This window comes from Columba livia, chromosome 7, assembly GCF_036013475.1.
Source record: "Columba livia isolate bColLiv1 breed racing homer chromosome 7, bColLiv1.pat.W.v2, whole genome shotgun sequence".
Lineage (NCBI taxonomy): Eukaryota > Metazoa > Chordata > Aves > Columbiformes > Columbidae > Columba > Columba livia.
Genome location: NC_088608.1, coordinates 7,923,067 through 7,943,445, shown reverse-complemented (window position 1 = coordinate 7,943,445; position 20,379 = coordinate 7,923,067). Strand labels below are relative to the sequence as shown.

The following is a 20,379-nucleotide window of genomic DNA, read 5'->3' as shown; positions in this document are numbered from 1 at the left end:
GCACACACCCCAAAACATTTTTTCCTAACATTTCAGCATGGTTACAATCAGTCTAGGAAACAACTTCATACTGAACTCCCATGACATGAAAGAACTATATACCATTAATCTTTTATGGCATGTCCTACACATGCTATCTATGCCTTAGCAGTAAAAAGGTGGGCTGTTTTTTATTAATTCACTGTAGTTGAGAAATACTTTAACATGAAAATACAGTTGAAAACTACTAATGTTTCAGTCTCATACAACAGGCATTGCATTATCAATCATTACCTGATTAAATGCTGCTCACTAATTTGAACATGCTGGTAAATTGTTGATATGATAGCAGTCAGTGATATTCCTGGTAGCACTACAGAATTTCGGTCTTTGTGATTCCTAGAGTTTAAGAGTCATTTTCACATTCACTTTCTGACTATGTCCCAAAATCATCTAAAGGAATTAGGCAGACCTCAGTACGATCTCGTTATTGACATTTATGTTGATCGATGTTGGCTCTTACAGAATTGGAATCTACAGATCAATTCCCTTATTAGATTCGTTCTCAGTGCTGCCATGATCATTTTATCACAGAAGCTGCTGCCATCAAATGCTGCTTTATCACTTTATAATGGGATAAGCTGAAGCTTTCCTCTACCATATAGTGGGAAAAGAAAACTGTCTGAGCTCCAAATATTTCCTTCACAGGTTTCCAAACATATCCTTATTAACTGCATATGACTATTTTAAAAGCTATTTTAAACTCAGTTTACCTAACCAATAATTTTTACCCACAAGAAAATTCCAGTTCTCCATATGGTAGGAAAAAAAAGGCCAACACTGGAGACTGCCCTGGATCTATTAATCACCTTCTTCCTGCTGAGCCTGCCAGTCAGATGACAGAAAAAAAACAAGGCTAAGAATGAAGCTATAAGAGAAAAAACAAAATTAGTATGATATGAACAGACAAACACACATGCAAACACTCAAAAAGCGCACAGAACAACTACATACACAAGGTTTGTCACAAGTGTTTTATCTGGTTTTGAAACTATGCAGGGCCATGGTATTTTTGTAAGAGTGGTGTTACAGCTCCTGTTGAGAGAGGAGTTCATCGCATTAATTTAAATCTCCGATAAAATAAATTAGCTTTTTTATTGCTGGCTTGAACTATGAGGCTATGATTGTTATGTATTGCTACAATATAAGTCTTAATGGCATTTTAGCCCTGTGGTGGTCAAACAGAAACCATTTCAAACCTTCTAAAGGCTATTAAAACATGTGCAGATGTCTGGAAAATTAATACTATTATCTAACTCTAACCTTTCGCCTGTAGGAAGAAAAGGAGAGAGAGGGCTCAGGGAAGATGCTGTAGATCAATACATGACAACAGAGGAGGGTAAGCACTGTTTCACATGGAAGTTCACTGGCTGCGAACTGGTGGTTCAACTGAGCAGATTCATCCTTATTTGGATTTCACTGAAATCATTCATTTACTCAGAAAAATAATTTAAAAGACATGAGCATCATTTTTACAGTCTTTCCTGACTGCTGTTTCCAAGGTCCAGCAAGCTAGACACTGGAACCGTTCATTCATTTAAATGACAAGAGCACGAATTTGTCAAGGTTAATGCTGAACAAGCCATATTTTCCTTGCCCTAGTATTATGCATTTAAAAGGTTTCTCCATCCCTCCACCCTCTTTTTGTGTGTGTGTGTGTATGTGTAATATGGTTGAAATGTCAGACAGACTGAAAAGAGTTTAAAAGTAGGAGGAGGATTTCAACCAACACTTTTATCATTTAAAGCTTTTACACACATATTTTCTGTCCAACTCTAATGCCTTTTTTTTTTTTTTTTTTTTGGCTCTGACAGAATAATTTCAAATAAGAAGAGAATTTTAAAGAAGGTTTTATTGAATACCTGGATAGAAGATACTTTATTCTACCCTTTTTCCTCAAAGCACTTACTTGAGGTATGATTTAGAAAGAATAAGTGGGCAGATTCCCAGCTGCTAAGCATTATTGGCTCCACTCCTTGTATGGAAATTAAAATAATTTTCTGCCAGATCAGGAATTGTACTATAGACTTCCCAATCTTCTGCTGCTTTTCAGAAATAAAGCTTCCAGAGGGTCACAGTGCCCATGGTGTTGTAGCATTTCATTCTTGAAAGTCCCAAATCTGACCGCAAGGTCTCCAAATGGCAGTGCAAGTTCTGCAACATTTGTTCTGATACACAAAAATCACTGGGCTGGTGTGCAGGACAGAGTACAATTCTGTAACCTGATGGTTTGCATAAACATGTCAAATCCTGGCTTTAGACCCCTGTAATTCTACTGACCTACTCCAGAGTGGTGAGAAACTGCAAAAGGTTCTTGCAATGAGCCTGGCCTTGCAAGCCAAGAAATCTTAGTATGGCTGAAAGACAGGTGTGGTGGGAGAGCCGGTGCTGGTACCAAAAAGGAGCACGCACCATACTGGACAATATGAGGATACAAACCTGCACCACCCATGTCCCCCTGCACCTTGCTGCTGGTGCTGCAGCCGGCAGGAATACCAAGAAATGGCAAACGAGAAATGCCAGTCGCTGCCCCTGGCGCCGAACTGTGCTCTTGCAAGGGAAGGCAGTGGCATCCGGTGACACTGAAGAGTCTCCTGTGCCACCCCGCAGGTAGTACAAGGGCAGCCTGTCCCCTGCTCGCCCCACTGGGAGCTTTGCCTCCAGCCTCCACGGCCGATCGCTGCAGCTGTTTGTGCTCAGAAGAAGTGGTACCAACACTTGATTAGGAATCCGTGCCCCTGTGAATTGATCGTTTTTTCACGGCAGATAAAAGCAGAGCTTAGGAGGTATTGTAGAGGAATTTCAAAAGGGGTCAGCTCCCAGTTCAGCAACAAATAAATAGCTGGATTTTTAAAAGAGCTCAGCACAATGCCTGAACACCTGGAAGTCTGGTCCTGTGTGCATGAAGGAATCCAAGACCTAAATTAAAGGTTAATTCCATTTGTTATTCCCCCATGAACTGGTGAATACTGGTGACAGAGCTCAGAGTATCCGTATTTCTAATTATTGCCAAGACCTCCTAAGGACCATTTAGTGGAATAAATACTGAAGTACAGTCTTGACCTCTGATTCATGTGCACACTTGCAGTATCTATAACCCACAACATTTGTGCCTAGACCTGTGCCTGTTTCTTGTTGTACAGGAAAAGTATACAAGGCTTGTTTAGAGAAAAAAACAGAGTTAAGAGTAAGCAATAGGAAACTCAGAGAAAAAGAGATGGAGTATTTCTGCTTTTAAAATATGACTGAATATAAAAAATTAGAATCAAGACACTGCAAAATGAAGTAGTTGATCTCTGTAACTGTATACCAGAAAGATGAACTGAAGAGTGGGTGTATATTTGACATTTTTAATGCACTGATATTAATTCAAGATACCATTACTTTGGCAGTCTGGTTTCTATACTTTTAATGCAGTAAGATGGAGCTTAATTCATAATGTTGAAGATGCCCTTGTAATGCACATAGGACACAGACAAATCACAGCTCATCACTGCTCCTCCCTGCACCCAGACATCGGTGAGTGACTAATGAAACACGGCTGCTCACATCCAGAGGAAGAAACGAGCATGAAAGCAACCTAAAAATGCTAAAAATACAGAAAGACTCAAGTCTGTCAATATCACATTGTTAAAGATTTAATGACAAAGGTAACTTTTCCTTTTAGCTTGTCCTTATCACAAGATGGTAATTTAAGAGTTAAGGCACTAATGGACTCTTCAGTTTCACTGAGTATCAACGTGCTGATTTTATCTCGCAATACAGTATTTCACATTCTCAGCGAAGTCAACAGAGATTTAGTCAATAGTGTCACGGCCTTTGGATGAGGATTTGAATCTTACCAGTATCCAAACCATCATTAAAGAAGATAGGTCATTTGGGAAACAAAGGAGATCTTCAGTAAAATTCAGTACTAAAAGGTGGGGTTGGTTCAGTAGGTGTTTTATGATTCATTATGAACAACATTTTATTCTAATTACTGCTTCTTTCTTCTATGTGCAGTATCCATAACAGTATACAAAAGTATATCACAGGGAAATTATTTTTTTCATAACGATGGCAACAAAAAATACTTATTGAGTAATCTTAGGTGCTAAAAACCACTTAGCGTAATGTTGGTTTGATTCATTTGATGGAATATATAATTTAAAATTACTAGCAAATTACACTGACCTGATGTAATTTGAACAGTTTAAATGTTCCCGGGTACTTATTGGTATACCTATTTTTGAGTAATAAAGACATAATTCCACCTTGCTTCATGTCTGCAAAGTGCCACCGCACTTAAATAATAGTAATAAAAACACAATTATAAAGCAAAATATAAATGAAGTTTTATATGTATTGAGTGTAAAAAGAGATGAAATTAATCCTTTATCTATTGTTATTTGTTTCATACATGCACACTTTGGCATAGTTACCCTTCATTTAAGCTTTAGTCTCAAGAAAACAAAAACGAGCTACATACTTAGCTCCATTAGTGCAATAAGAAGAAAATGACACATCTGTAATAATAATGGTTTTATTTCTATACTGCTTAGAATTTCAATAGTTTCCCACTTTACCAGAAGAAGCAGCCCTCTAAATCTTTGAATCATTTAATTTTATGCATTCTGTTAGTATTTCATTTGGGAGATACGGAGTGTGAAATATGCACCATGATGAGAAAACAATTATCTAGCACACCTGTATTCTTCGCATATCGTATTTAAACAGGGCTTGCAGTGGCTACTATTTTATTCCACTGTGAAATCCAAAATGAGGAGGCATTAAAAGCTGACCTGCTGACATCAATTTACACTTCTATATGTAACACGTGTCTTGTACTTACCACACCACATACTGTGATAACATCAGACAAATCCATGCTAATTTTTGTTTTCAGAATGTTTCTTTTTAGAAAGGAAACATAAATGAAGGACTCTTGACTTAAATACACCCAATATATATAAAAAAATTGTAAGCTTCAAAACCAGAAATGTATCAGACAAAAAAATGGATCTCTTGGTCATGCAAAACATAAACACAAGTAGCTTATAGAGTTTTTATAAAGTTTACAATCTAGAATAAAGCTGCCTCTAACCAGCCTCTTTACTTACACTTGAAAATTTATGCAGGGATTTACCTGTGAAGTTGCTAATACAGCTTTCTAATACATTCAGCAAACAGAGCAGGACGAAAGCATCCAAGAAGTTAAGCATTGTTATAGGCTAAATAAAATGGTATGGAATAAAAAAGCCTGTCTTTTTAACGCTTACTAGAAGTTTGAAGCACAGGGCAAGCTTGGAAAGGAATATAGCAGTACTATTTCATACCTTGGGACTCCTTCCTCTTTTTCTGAAATTCATTCCCATACTGAATGTACACAATAATAGGAAAAACCACAAAAAACACTCTTGTACTTGATGAGCCTGCCACATACTTGCTTAGGGTTCCAAATGCCGTATTGGATTCCTGCCATCATGTGCATCATCACTGATAATAAAAATCTATGCATAAAATAAAGAGAAATCTATGGTTCACCTAGTGTCAGTTGCATATTTTTCTTTGTCTAAAAAATAGGCAATAAAATCTTACTTTGGTTGTTATGGTCTGTCACATCAGTGCAGCCCCACAGTTTTCTTGACATGTGCTTACTCTGAAAAGCTGTCTTTGCTCTTCAGAACAATGCCTTTATATTTCTTCAAAACTTAGAAAATATTGCTCTCCTCAGTCAAAATCATTCATAAATACTTCACCAAAGATCTTTTGTGGCTTTCCTAAAGAATATTTGCTCATTTGATTTACTGTTTTTGGTATCTCTGTAAGAATTTATTATCATTAGGATGATGGAAAAAGCTCATTTTTAGTTTTAATATCTGAAAATTATGTATTTAAAATTGTATCATAAAATGTCGTGTTTGTGTAGATTTGGAAAGCCTTTCAGAGCTTTTCTTTGGAATCTCTCAAGCACTTGGACATGCAAAATTCTAGAAACCGAGGGTAATCTTCTCTTAACAGCATTATCATTCTCATCAGAACTACATATCTAGTGAACTTTGGTTAATATTTTCTTTTTGTTTGAGAGCAAACTGGTAAGAATTTAGGTGCTGAAATAAGTGATAACAGTCTGACAAGGGGGAGAACCAAAACACAATCTGCAGATGGGGCACACCTATCAGGTCAGTTGATCTCCCTCCCACATAATAAAATACTGTTCTCCACTGAAGCCTTTAGCTGTGCTTTGATTGCATTAGTTTCAAATGTTGTGAGGGACAATGCCCTACCTCTCTACTCATACATCATGCCACCATCTATAACAGAAATGTTTGTGATGTTCCTTTATAAGCCTGAATTAGATTTAGATAGAGCAAATCATTTTGGCAAATCACAGACTGGTTGGGGTTGAAGGGACCTCTGGAGATCATCCAGTCCAACCCACCTGCTAGAGCAGGTTCACCAGAGCTGATCACACGGGAATGTGTCCAGGTGGGTCTTCAATGTCTCCAGAGGAGACTCCACAACCTCTCTGGGCAGCCTGTTTCAGTGCCTAAAATGTTTTAAGAATGAAAGTTTTATAGTTTCCACAGTCAGAAAAGATCATGACAAGATTCCTCCATGTCACAGTCTGGTGATCTTGATGGGCAAGAAGAGCCACCTGAGCCATTTCACTGAAGAGACCTCACAAAGCTTCTTAGAGGTCTACACACCATGGATGTGATTTCCATAGTTACAAGCATGAGTCCCTGAACCTAGAGATGGCCTGGAAAGACACAGCCAGCGATTCTCAGTGTGCTCCCAAAAATCTGCTTCTCTCAGAACCTCCTTCTAGAGCAGGCTGGATATCAGCTTAATTCTTTCAAGTATTATGCTTCTGCTGTTCATGCAAAACTAGAAGTCATACGGCTTAACTTAGGGAAATTAGATGGAGGGGGTATTTCCTTCTCTCATCATGGACTTTGGTCACCCATTTATCAACCAGCAGGCTCTCATGAACACTTTATTTCTCTAATGTTTCTTCAGCATTTATTTGGAGCTGCAAACAGGGCAAGTAAGAAATATGGTTGATAATGTATTATTACATGTTGATGATTTAAGCTGAGACGAAACAGAGATTTGAAGCTTTGTATTTTACTTTTCTCAGCTGTTATTGGTGAGTGAGAGCATGACAAAAATAAAAAGTAGGTACCAGTTTACTGAGATAATGCAAGACTGGAAATAATGACACCAGCATCTTCATATGAAGAAAAGTTCCTTTAACTTGTTCTTGAAAGTCTCAAATATTTTTGAGTATTCCTTACTAGATCACTATCTTGACTCCTGATACACAGCAGTGTTCTTATCATTTCTGACTGCTACAAGACTGGATGTTCTTTCTTGGGACAGGGTCTTCATGACGGTCATTGTGCACGTTTGGTCGCCTTGATCTGGAGAAAGCATTCCATCAGGGTTATGGCCTGAAATCTTTTGAGAATGGCTAATCATGTGAAAAACACCAGTAGGTGCTCTGCTGGTAACATAATTCTTGGATAAAGTTTGATGCACCAGTTTAAAATTAATGTATCTCAAACATGCTTTAAATTTATACAATTACCTTTTTGTCTGTTGATACAGCCCTTGAGATTGTCGTAACTCTCAAGCAGTTTTCCACAACTGCTGAAACAATTAGCAGATTCAAAATTAATTTCTCCTTCAAGCCACCAGTCCTGATACCCAAGTCAGTAAATATCACTACAGATACTGTGACATCTGATCTATATTTATATGTTTACTGAGAAGTAAAGGACAGCATGTGTTCTGAAGCTGGAACTTTTCAGAAGATTTGCAGATAAGACTACCCTGACAATCTGATAGATACAAAGGGACAAATGTGAAGCAAGAAAATAAGCAGGTCAACTGCAGGAGTTTCAAAACTTCAAATACAATTTGCTGATCTTGGTCTCAAGTTTGTCTGCTCCATGAAGAGCCCAGAGGCACAAGGCAGCACTAGTAGCTGGCTTCTGTCAAATGGAAATTATCATGCTGCTGCTCAGCATATAACCACCAGTTATTTAAATATACCTTGGACTGCTGACAAACTGTTTTCTAACAGTGTGTGACAATCTTTAGCTTTAATTTCAAACCCTCAGATACTTACTTTCCGAAACACTTAAATATTTCATACGTTTGATTGCTGTAAAGCAATGCAACTTTACTTTTAACCTTCTGCATTCAGATATCATCGTGTCTAACGATGTCTGAACCAGAGGTCAGACTCTAAGGCCAGATATTCTATCTCCTTTTGTCAGGTGTTAGGGCAATTAATTGTCTTCTTTTTCTTCCCATATATAATAATGTAATTGGTGCAATTTACCCCTTCCTGCTAAGATGTACAACTGTTTCCAGCTAAGTATGTACAGCTGCACTCTCATATGTCAGGGAATAGTTGTCAGGTTATTAAAACAGCTAATATCAATGCAATTATAACAAAGCAGTAATTTAAATTGACCTTCTGAGAATTCAGTGGACTGTGCTGTGGCATTCTAGACAAAATTTTAGACATAAAATTAAACAATGTGGATGCTCCGTGAGTAATAAATGGAACTAATTTAAGCAGAGAAACACTAGGAGAAAATTAATGCTTCAAGAGTCCTCCCTGCTTTGTTCTAGAACTGACAAAGTAGAATTTTTACGATGGAAATAAAATGGCAATGAAAATATAGTTTAGGATCAGAGTTACTGTAAATCTTATGATTAGGAATATTATTTTATACTTTACCAACTATGAGAATTTTATTACTTATTTAATCAAATAAATCAATTCAATAAATGTTGCTACTTGCCACTTTTTAAAACATTTCACTGAAGGCTCCCTGCATGCTTTATAGAAGAACTGTGACAGTTTTCAACCATGGGAAGAATTCAACTAACAAACATGCTGAATTTATGTGAACAGAGAAACATTATAAAAACAAATTACTGCAACATCTATCAGAAGGCAAACCCCGACTCCTGTTATCCTCCGTAACTTTATACAAGTCATCATTGTTGTAAAAGAAGCATATGTAATATCAGAATTGGGTTCAATGTCATTAGTTATTTTTTTTTAGGCAGGACTAGAAAAATAAGTCTAGCTATAACAGAAGGAAAAGGTCTTTGAAAACATCTGTGTCTCAAGACTGAGCAGCCTATACCTGATTAAGCTAAAACAAGTATGTGAGACAACCTACTTAAGAAGTGGAAAAGCTGTAATTTGGTGATTTTAGTAGTTTAAAGTTTCTTTGAAGAAAACACTGCATCATTTTAAAAAATAAGGCAAAGACAGAAATACAGTGATACTGACATTCACATTTAAAAATATTTCATAGATGCTATACATAGCCATAGGCAAAGCAGAAGTGTTAAGTTTCATCTAAGGCTTCTTACTCCTACTCTTGTATCCTCTCTTTAGATCTATCTTATCCCTTCAGCAACATTCTGTATATCATAGAATCATAGAATGGTTGAGGTTGGAAGGGTCCTCTGGAGATCATCCAGTCCAACCCACCTGCTAAAGCAGGTTCACCAGAGAAGATCACACAGGAAGGTGTCCAGTTGGGTTTGAATGTCTCCAGAGAAGGAGACTCCACAGCCTCTCTGGGCAGCCTGTTCCAGGCTCTGGCACCTCAAAGTAAAGAAGTTTCTCCTCATATCCAGATGGAACCTCCTGTGCTTCAGTCTGTGCCCGTTGCGCTTCATCCTATTGTTCAGCACCACTGAATAGAGTCTGGTCCCATCCTCTTGACACCCATCCTTGAGATATTTATAAACATTGATGAGATCCCCTCTCAGCTTCTCTTCTCCAGACCCAGCTCCCTCAGTCTTTCATTAGAAAGATGCTCCAGACCCCTCATCATCTTCATATTCCACCACTTGACTCCTTCCAGTAATTCCTTGTCCTTCTTGAACTGGGGAGCCCAGAACTGGACACAGAACTCCAGATGCAGCATCACCAGGGCAGAGTAGAGGGAGAGGAGACCCTCCCTCGACCTGCTGGTCACACTCTTATTAATGCACTCCAGGATACCATTGGTCTTCTTGGCCACAAGGGCACCTTGCTGGCTCATGGTCAACCTGTTGTTAACCAGAACTCCCAAGTCCTTCTCTGCAGAGCTGCTTTCCAGCAGGTCCAACCCTGACCTGTACTGGTGCCTGGGGTTATTCCTCCCCAGGTGCAGGACACTACACTTAATCAGGTTCTTCCCTGCCCAGTCCTCCAGCCTGTCCAGGTCTCACTGAATGGCAGCGCAGCCTTCTGGTGCGTCAGCCCTTCCTCCCAGTTTGGGATCGTCAGCAAACTTGCTGAGGGTGCACTCAGCCTCTTCATCCAGGTCACTGGTGAACAGGTGGAACAAAACTGGAGCCGGTACTGACCCCTGGGGAACCCCACTAACCACAGGTGTGCAGCCAGACTCTGCGCTGTTGATCACGACCCTCTGAGCTCGGCCATCCAGCCAGTTCATGACTCATCTCACCACACGCTCATCTAGCTCGCACCTCCTGAACTTGCCTGTGGGATGTTGTGAGAGACTGTGTCCAAAGCCTTGCTGAATTTAACGCAGACAACATCCACTGCTCTCCCCAAATCACCTCCACAAATTCCCTTCTTAACTTACACGCAGTTTCTCTCTACCAGATTTTACATCTTAAGTCTTTTATTTCCAACTATTTCTCCCATTGCCAGATGGAATACAAGGTGGCTCACTAACATGGAGTTCCTGGTTTTCTTTTCCCAAACCTCTCTTGCTATGGCAGGTGGAATTTCATCTCCTTTTAGCAACTACATTAACTGAGGAAAATGAAGGCTGTTTAGGCAGAAGCTACGCCTCTGTGCTAGTTTTTAATTAAAACTATTGCTCTTTCTCAGATGGTGCTGAGACAGAAACACTTTTCCAAGGCTTCCTCGATTTAAGAAGAGAGATTGGATTAAAAAAAAATTAATTTAAAAATACATGATCAGGCTGCTCTTTATGTATCTACCCTGATACCGGCTCTGTAAAGTACATCCTTCAGCTAAAAAGAATATCCCCAGAAAGACAGGATAGCTCTACAATACTAAAGAAGTCACACACACACACACACACAAAAAGCTCGAGTTATCTCTTTTTTGCTCCTTACATTTTGCATCAGCATTACTTAATCTTTTCATGACATGAATGATACATCCTCTGTGTCACTCGCCCTACAAGCAGTAAGCACAACAGAATTTCTCGTAGCAAAGAACTTATATGTTAATATACATAATCGCATGCCTCAAGAAAACATGCATATTTCTTTTAAAATTCTACTAGGGCCCTCGATTTCATGAGTACTTACACTTCTTGTAAATGCATGCAAGTGTAATACTTCCAATAACAGTTTTACAGTGAAGGATTCCTGAAGCAGTCACAAAAACCTTCCTACATGATGGATTTTTTGTTTTTTGTTTTTTTTTTTGATTGGTAACAATCAGTTTTTCTTTTGATCTGTATGAGAACCATGAGGAAAAACAACCCAGTGCAATTGGTATGGTATACAGGCCATTATTCTGCAGTCAAATTCAGCACACTGTACCAAATCTTTCATTAAAAAAATGTGAATGATCTGATTTCTAAGACGATGACATCTGAATCATGGATTGTTTGCTTAAAATCAAATATACAAAAAATAGGTTAACAGTGATTTTTTTTTAAGAAATCTATGTTTCTGTTTAAATCTAAGATGTCAAGAATGATTACGGTTTACAAATAAGTTTACTCTTTAATAGAAGAGTCTTCTAATGCCAATTACAGAATAATTTGATGGTGATATACAATCAAATCACAGAAGCTGATATGCAGAAAAAGTAACTAATACTGTTTATTTTTAGGTTATATCCTCTTCTGCAGCATTCTTTCAGATTATTAATTGTACTGTGTGAATACTCATAGGATGAGATCAGCATGTAAATAATATTGAACTGTCTTGTATCAGACAGCATAGGGAAGGTGAAATCAACACCACGCATGTGTCGTCATGTCCCCCCCACCCCCATGAGCAGTATTTGCTCATTCACTTCTATTAGGGTCATGATTTAACAAGAATGTCCTTAATCACGTATTTAGTACTCTGCTGCAGAATCACAGATTTAAACAAATATTTAGCTACTGCTCTAAATCTGGGATGTATGCATTTCCAAGAACACATAATCCAAACTGTGCTTCAATTCTATGCAGGCACACAACAGTATTTGCTTAATTTCAGGCCTAAGGAAATACCCTTTTCAGATTTTACGTCTCAGACTGCAAGATCACAGACAGCACAACATTTATTCAAGCCTGGAATACAGTTAGAGGATAATAAATTTTGGAAACTTACAAATTTACTGAGTTTTTTAGTTTGGTTTGGTTTTTTTTTGGTCAAAAAATGACATATGAATTGTTTGAAGAGGTGTTCTTCATTTTCTGACATACACTGCATCTTGTTCTCTGTGTTTCCAACCCCAGGGGGGTTAAAATCTGTGGATAGCAAGAGCAGGGACATAACAGCAAATTTTGCTGCTGTCTAGGAGACCTGGTCTTTGTGAATCATCTCAATTCTTCCCCCTCAGCCAATAAAGACAAAGCAAGTGAAAAAGGGGGGAAAAAAAAATCTATACACATTAGTCCCTGCCAAACTGTGCAGGAACAATGATGTAAAATAGTCTGAACCCCTCAGGAAAACATGCTAGATCATCTGGTTCTTTCTTCCACTTGATGCAGGTTCATCTCTTTGAACTTTTTTCACAGCAGTGACATAATCCAGTTTCAAGGAACTCAAGTCAAAGCATTGATCCCACTTTTCAGATGCTATCTAAAGTTTCTATAACATTCCCAGAATAACCTGGCTTTATTATTGCCACATAAGGAACTGGGAAGAGCCATATCTGTAATAAAGAATGTGCAGTGTATGACTTAACCCAATACTGACATAGACTAGAGTCGGAGGGAAGGGAAGGGAAGGGAAGGGAAGGGAAGGGAAGGGAAGGGAAGGGAAGGGAAGGGAAGGGAAGGGAAGGGAAGGGAAGGGAAGGGAAGGGAAGGGAAGGGAAGGGAAGGGAAGGGAAGGGAAGGGAAGGGAAGGGAAGGGAAGGGAAGGGAATAAAGGTCCATGCTGTGGTAGGTGTGTCTGAAACTCTAATTGGATAAAGAGAAATCATTCCTACACAGCAGTCAACGAAGGATGAACAAACAGGAAAGCAAGCAGGGGGCAAGGAAGAAGAAATCAGAAGACACAATGTCCTGACCTAGCAACACCTAAATCAACACAAAATCAAGAGACAGAACAAGAACCTGAGGATAATGCGAGAACCCAGATCTCTGTGGTGGTGACCTGGCACCACTCTGCCTGTGCATTAGAGCTTCACAGTAAGCACAGCTATTTGCCCTCCTCGTTGAGCACCAGCGGGTGAGTAAACCACGTCTCCTCGGTGAACAGCCCAAGCTGATGAGAGGTACCAGCCCTCAGCTGTGGAGGAACAGCACAAGGGCCAAATTGTACTTGGAGATACAGATGCTCAGCATTAGAGGATTTAAATAACATACACATTTAACATTACTTACCTGACATGACCCAAAATTTCTCCTCCAAAATGAATGAATTTTTCTCTAATAAGAAATAAGATATATTGCTAAAAGCAGAATTTGCCCTATTGTTAGAAACCTGTGAAGTTTTAATTAGTCCTCACTTACTCTTCTCCTACCTCGTAGTCAGATTTGTTGGAATATCTACAAAGCAATTCTACTTCTACAAAAGAATGACAGAGCGATGCATTCATTCACAATAATGGACTTTGCCAAATGGAAAGGGATACTGAAACATATCTTATTATTCCAGAATGGCAAAGGAGTGGGAGATGGGTCAATTGGTTTCTCAGCTATGTCCTCCCATAAAACACTGGAAAAAATAATCACTCTAAGCCTGTGAAGATGTACTTAAGTCCTTGTAACACATGTGGCAAAAGTTAAATAAATGGGCTGTCTTCTCACAGGAAATTACACTGTTCACCATCAAGCAGAATGTTAAGGAATCTGAGCTTCTCCCCTGCAGAGGGATAATGAACCCATATCATTCCATTTATCATAGTGAAGAAGCACCTAAAAAAGTAAGTTACTCTGCGGGTGTGCTCCTTTCTCCACTTTTGCACATAATATGTAGTCATAGCTCACTGGCACACAGTTTCAGTTTCAATGGTATCAGATTATAGATAACGGATATTCTTCTAATATATTAAATCTACCAACTGTTATTTCCCTCTTATTGACATAAACTTAAAAAGAAGAAAAATATTTTATAATTGTGAGAAATATAAATCTCATAGCTTGTTCTGCAAAGGCCATTTTGTACCTGAAGAAGGAGGTCAGAAGCTGGTTTGACTCTCTGCTGGAAAAGCACACTTAATGTTCGATTCTGTTGTTCCAAATCAAAAACTCTCGTTTTCAGCTTTATACATTCCTCCCTCAGATCCTGCAGTAGAAGGGAAAACAGAAAGATTAGAAGCAGGTAACAGAAGCACTTTAAAAGCTTTAATAATGTCAGATACTAAGAAGAAACACATACACAACTTTTAAAATAGTACCAATCAGAAAAAAATGTGCTACTTCATTTTCTCTGGTTGTTGGATCATCACAGGATAACATTAAAAAAATCTTGTAACGAGAATGAGTTTCATTTTGCAGATGACACAAAGTAGAAAGTGGCAATTAAGATATGGATATTGCAATAAGCATAAGCTAAGGAAGAAGCATCAGCTATACCAAACTAGAAAAAGTTCAAAGTGATATTGTGCCTTCAAGGTGCTCTTCTCATTCCCTCCTTGCATTTTCTGGAATAACCAAGCCAGCATTGCTGGCTGGCATACTCTGGATGCTCTGGATCTTCCCTGCTGTTACCTGTCACTGCTGAGCTGGCCAGGCCATGGTCAGATGTTGCTGCACCAGACACATGTGGTTACATGATCCTGCCTGACACTTCCAACATAAGGCACCAAAAAGCCTTTAAATAGGCCATTAGAAGCAGAGGTGGAGTGTAAAAACCACTGTATCTTAGAGCACAGGACATTACAATTGAAACTAAAACCTGCAAGTCTTTTAGCTGAGGCTGAGACAGATTCATCATGGACAAGACATTAATGGCTTTCAGATACAGCATCTATCTATCTATCTATCTATCTATCTATCTATCTATCTATCTATCTATCGCCAATGTAAAACCTTCTCCTTGCCACTCGAAGGAACATGGGATTCTATCAGAAAGAGGGTTTTGGAGAGAAAGCAGAATCTGACACTCCGACTTCCAGGATAATTTGTGCAGTTGACCATTTTGAGGTATGAGAGCATCATAAATCAAGAAGATAGGTCTCCCAGTAAAGATTACATGTAGAAATAATAAGCTACAGCCACATCTAGCTTTATCATTAAAAAAAAATCTCAAAAATACTTTCCCATATTCCTTTCAATTTAGGCCAGTTGCTGCCCTGTGGTATTGCCTGGCTGATATTACTTTTCACCATATGAAGGTGGAGAAACAGGCCTCTGGATCACCATATGCTGCCCTGTCAATACCATTATCAACAGGATGGTTTAGCCTTATGAGACAACTTAGAGGAGGAAATTGTAGTCAGATGAGGCTTAAATTCTCGCCTACAGTTGCTCTAGTCTCAACTGTAAGCAGCACTGAGGTTAGAAGAAAATACGCTCATCTTGAGACTTTCAGAAAATTCTGAACATCTTTTTATGCATGTATGTCCTGATTTAGTTAAGAACAAGACCAGTTTATCTTTTAGTGAATTCTCCTTTCAGCTAAGTTCTTCTAAGTAACTGCATTTTTCTGATGTTGGCTACATATTTTTGTAAACAGACACAGCAATGGAATGCAACATTGCTGATAAGGATGCACGTCCTGTAAGTGAGAGAGGCAAGGAGGAGCAAACTGAACAGGTGACTAAAACTGACCAGCTAAGTATTCCATCCCATCCACGTGATACTCCATATAAAAATGAGCGATCACAAGGGTCTTGCTCTCTTTCACTATGGCCGGCATCTGGAGAGGACCCTGCCAGCCGCCCCTGCACTCTGAGGCCTAGTGATAGATCCTGCATCCTTGAATCCAGTTCCGGTTTTCTGCAGAGTCCAGCCCAGGGCTTCTGGGTGCCTGCTCTGCAGCTGCTGGAGCAGTGCTGAACTTTGCTGGGGAATTCAAGATGGGGTTTGTATATTTTGTATTATTTTCTCTATTTTATTAGTAGCATTAGTAAAACATTTTTAACTTTTTCCAACTTACAAGTCCTCTCTCTCTTTGCCCTCCTATTGCCTATCCTTAGTGGGGAGGGGGCCTAAGTTGGGGGGGAAGGGAAGGGAAGGGAAGGGAAGGGAAGGGAAGGGAAGGGAAGGGAAGGGAAGGGAAGGGAAGGGAAGGGAAGGGAAGGGAAGGGAAGGGAAGGGAAGGGAAGGGAAGGGAAGGGAAGGGAAGGGAAGGGAAGGGAAGGGAAGGGAAGGGAAGGGAAGGGAAGGGAAGGGGTTAACAAAGCATCTGCCACGTTTTGTTGTCGCCCTGCGATGAAACGGTGACAATATAGTATGTATCAGATGTTATACTACTGGATGAATTCAGTTACTTTCTCTTGACAGTTTCTTAATATTTGTTTTAGGTGGCTGTCAAATGGCTGTTCAAGTAAAATTGCCAGAGCCTTCCAACATCACCCTCAAAAAATCTTGAGTTTGATGTTTCGTAAAGCCTTAAAGCTTTGATTTCTGTGAGTGAGACCTCTGATCTCTGGTCTTAAGGCAATCTCTGTTAGGAAACTGCAAGTATCAAGACACATCATTATCTGCATTTCACAAATAATCAGAGAATTTAAAAGAGCCTTAGCTGTTAAAAGTGTTTAACATTTCAACACTACTAAGTGCACTGAAAAGGAAAAATGATTCACAGAAACTGACAAAGTTGAAAGAATTAAATCTTAGCAATGCCTCTGCTCAAAACCTTCCTATCTTACAGTTTTAAAACCATAAGATTTATGTTCCAAACTTCAGACTTTCTGTGAAAAGTGAAATGTAAAGTACTGGATTACCCACCCCGATGCTATAAACCGTGCCAATGGTAATGCTACACATAGTCCAGAGGAGAAATGAGGCACATTAAGGTAGCAGTATTCTGGTAAAATAAAGTCTGAGTTTAGAAAGTCGAAGCCCTAAAATTACCAATTAATACAACCACCAAATGTCTGAAGCACATAATTCCTCTCCTGTGGGCAAAACGACCAGCTATTAAGATAGCAATCTCCCAAATATCTAAGGTACCCCTGAGGTCTCACTATAGTAATCTCAAAGCATGTCTCTATTCTCACATTTTCTCTTCAGTATGAGAATCAACCTCTTCCAAAACAGGACACGATGCCATCCTCAGAGGTTCCAGAAATATGCTGAAATATATCTGAAGATACTTCTTCTGTTTCAACACTTAATTCTCTCCAGTTCCTAGCACTCTTATTATCTCATGTGATGTGAGAAGTGTTTGGGTGGAAGGAGAAAGGATGGATGCTTCCAGTAAGTATCAGAGTATACAGGTCTGTCTCAAATCATATTGCTGCTTTTCTGAGTTAGATTTCCCAGAGGTAAATTTCTCTATTAGTAAGTGGTAGAAAATCCATATAATTTTGCTACATAGAACTGCGAAATTTTGCTGTGTGGCTAATTCAGCACAAATCTCAATTTAATATAGCTTTTCCATAGGCACAGTGAAAAAAAAAGCCTCTCATATTAGAAAAATTCTATATGTATTGTAACAAATTATATACTTGAAAAATGCACATTTAAGACTGTAATTCCATTTCAAGGTTTCAGTGACATTGATAAATCACTCAAGCTTTGCTCACTCAATTTGTGTCACCGGAATCTCCCAGTGGAATCACGGTCTTTCCACATACTGGTGAGTACACAGTGCTTTATTCATTACATTACAGCATGTACTTGATTTAAACAAAAATTAGTCCTTGAGGGACAATTCCAAATTCACAGCAAAGCCTACGCAGTGTGCGTTACTGTAGAAAATCACTCTTCTCCATTTTCCAAAAGCTCTCAGCTTTTCTTCATGTCTCACTCTGCCCCAGAGGTGTGTTATCTCACTGTCGCACAACTTGCTCTGTCTCACTGCTTGGCTGCATGACGCTAGATTTATCTGTTTACTAGTTACTATTCGGATTCCGATATCCAGCTATTTGGGGCTGAAGAGCCCAACTTCTTCTTTATTTTATGTCATTGTGTTCCTGTCTTTTTTTATAAAAGGACTTGTATGAATGGTGTCAGGAGCACTGTAACAGTTAATAATCATTAGCATTTAGAAGAGTACCCTCTTTCCTCTTTCTATGGATATTAAATTAGCTGTTACTACTCAGTAATAGGTAAGCAGCTGTTAAATACCATCAATACCAAGTAAATCACTTTATTAAATGTATTAAAATCTGTTTTTATTGTATCCGTATGAACTCCTTGGTTCCTCTGGGTTTGGGAGGATTCATTACTGAGGAAGTATGTAGTCATCAAAATGTCTGGTGCCTTTGCAAAGGGACTCAAGAAGCTCCTCTCTTCATTTGGGAAACAACCATAATATTCCCAAACTAGAGATTAATATCTTGAGATTAGCCCTCTGGTAAATATTTAATCACATACGGTTTTATGTACAAAATGTGGATGAGGTTTTTGTGTGTATTAATATGAGAGAATGCCTGCATTTCCATTTAAGCTGTATTGAAACACAGATTTGGGATTTTTTTTTTCTTTTAAATAGATGAAGTTATGTTTCTAAAAGTTGTTCCAGCAATAGCTCTGCAGACTGGTGATACACAGACCATACAGCATATGTGTATACAGAGTACAGGAAGAGTAATACAGCACCGATAGCAACAGTGCAAGCTTCCCCATATGTTGCGGTTTGCACAAATCACCTCCAAGCTACAGCACTTCCAACTGCTGCAAGGCAATATCCCCCTTCTCAAGTAAAAGGCTTGCTGTGCATCAAAAAAAAATGGCATTGAACAATGATACTTTCAACCCTAACCCGTGCTAACAGCTGCGAGGCTGTTTTGTGGCCACGGCTGTCGGGTGAAGAGATTTAGGGAACGTTATTACTTTTGGATTCCTGATGCAAGCTTGGGCCACAGGAATGCATTATCTGTATACCAGGCAGCTGCAGTCTCCAGAGCCTTGTACTGCTCACCTACAGCTCACCTGGACATCTCTACCTTCAGGGCAGGATACCCAGGAGCAGACTTAAGGGGGTCAGAACATCTCCCTGTGCAACTTTTCATCTATCCAGAATGTCATAAAATTAATTCACAAAAATTCTGCCCAGTAAGGAGGTGAGAAGGGTATCCAGCCTTCTCCCTGATGTGCAGGTGGCCAAATACAACCTTCCACTCACTGAGGTGCAGAGGGCTGTGGGTGAGGATGTTTGCCTACCTGCTGTTCAGGGCACACTCCCCACTTTTAGGAGTTTATTTGGCAGAGCTCAAGGTCATTGTGTTCACGTCTGAGCCCCGCAGCAGTGCCCATGCAGCCACGCCGCCACCCAGCCTCACGCCTCCTTGACCCTGAGCTGTGTCCTGACCCCCTGGCTCGGCTCAGACCCGCCTCCTCCCCAGAGACTGGCCCAGTGGCCACAGGACAGAGCTGGACCCTGATTGCTGCCCGCAGGCCTGACACCTGGAGCTCAGTGTCCTGCCTGCCCTGCTGTCACCCTCTGTCCCTGCTCTCCCCCTTTGGCGGGGTGCTCTGAATGATGTTCTGCTGTTCTAAATGATGTCCATAGTGGAGGTTCTGGAGCCAATCCTCAAAACCACTACTTTTGCTATATATGTATCTATAAAGCTTTTGGTGTGAGGCAGAGATTTCTGATTATCTTAGTGTTTCTTGCTGCATTTTAAGACCATTATTTCTTGTCCTGTCATTCAGTGTAGACAAGACACTTTATATTCTTTTTTGCACTATCTGTGCTAAAAGACTGTATTTATGTCTCTTTCAGACTCATCTTTTTAAAGCTAAATGATCCAAAGTATTTTAATAATGCCACATTCATCAAGTGGTCTAGAACTCACAAAGGATCATTTCATGAATACTGAAGGATTCATAGCTTATTATTACAGATCTGTATATTTTGTTTGCCTTCCTCCCCGTCCCCCTCAACAAAATGAATCACGTTCAACTCAAAGACCACTGTTTTGTAGAATTGTCCTACCAGTTATTCCCTCTCTGGGCAGCTGATTATTTCTGCTTATATGTATTATCCTGCTTTTCTCTCTGTTCAATTTCATCTTACTTTTTTTTTCAGACCAGTTCTTCATTTAGCAAG

General features: G+C 39.4%; 1 protein-coding gene across 3 annotated transcripts in view; it reads right to left on the bottom strand.

The window, feature by feature from the left end:
• NCKAP5 (NCK associated protein 5) overlaps positions 1 to 20,379 on the bottom strand; it is a 487,324-nt gene that overhangs the window by 69,699 nt on the left and 397,246 nt on the right. For all 3 annotated transcript variants that reach the window (XM_021296516.2, XM_021296523.2, XM_065069581.1), the window contains one exon: positions 14,380 to 14,499. In XM_021296516.2, the coding sequence (XP_021152191.2) occupies positions 14,380 to 14,499 (120 nt within the window). The remainder of the gene's footprint in view (positions 1 to 14,379; positions 14,500 to 20,379) is intronic.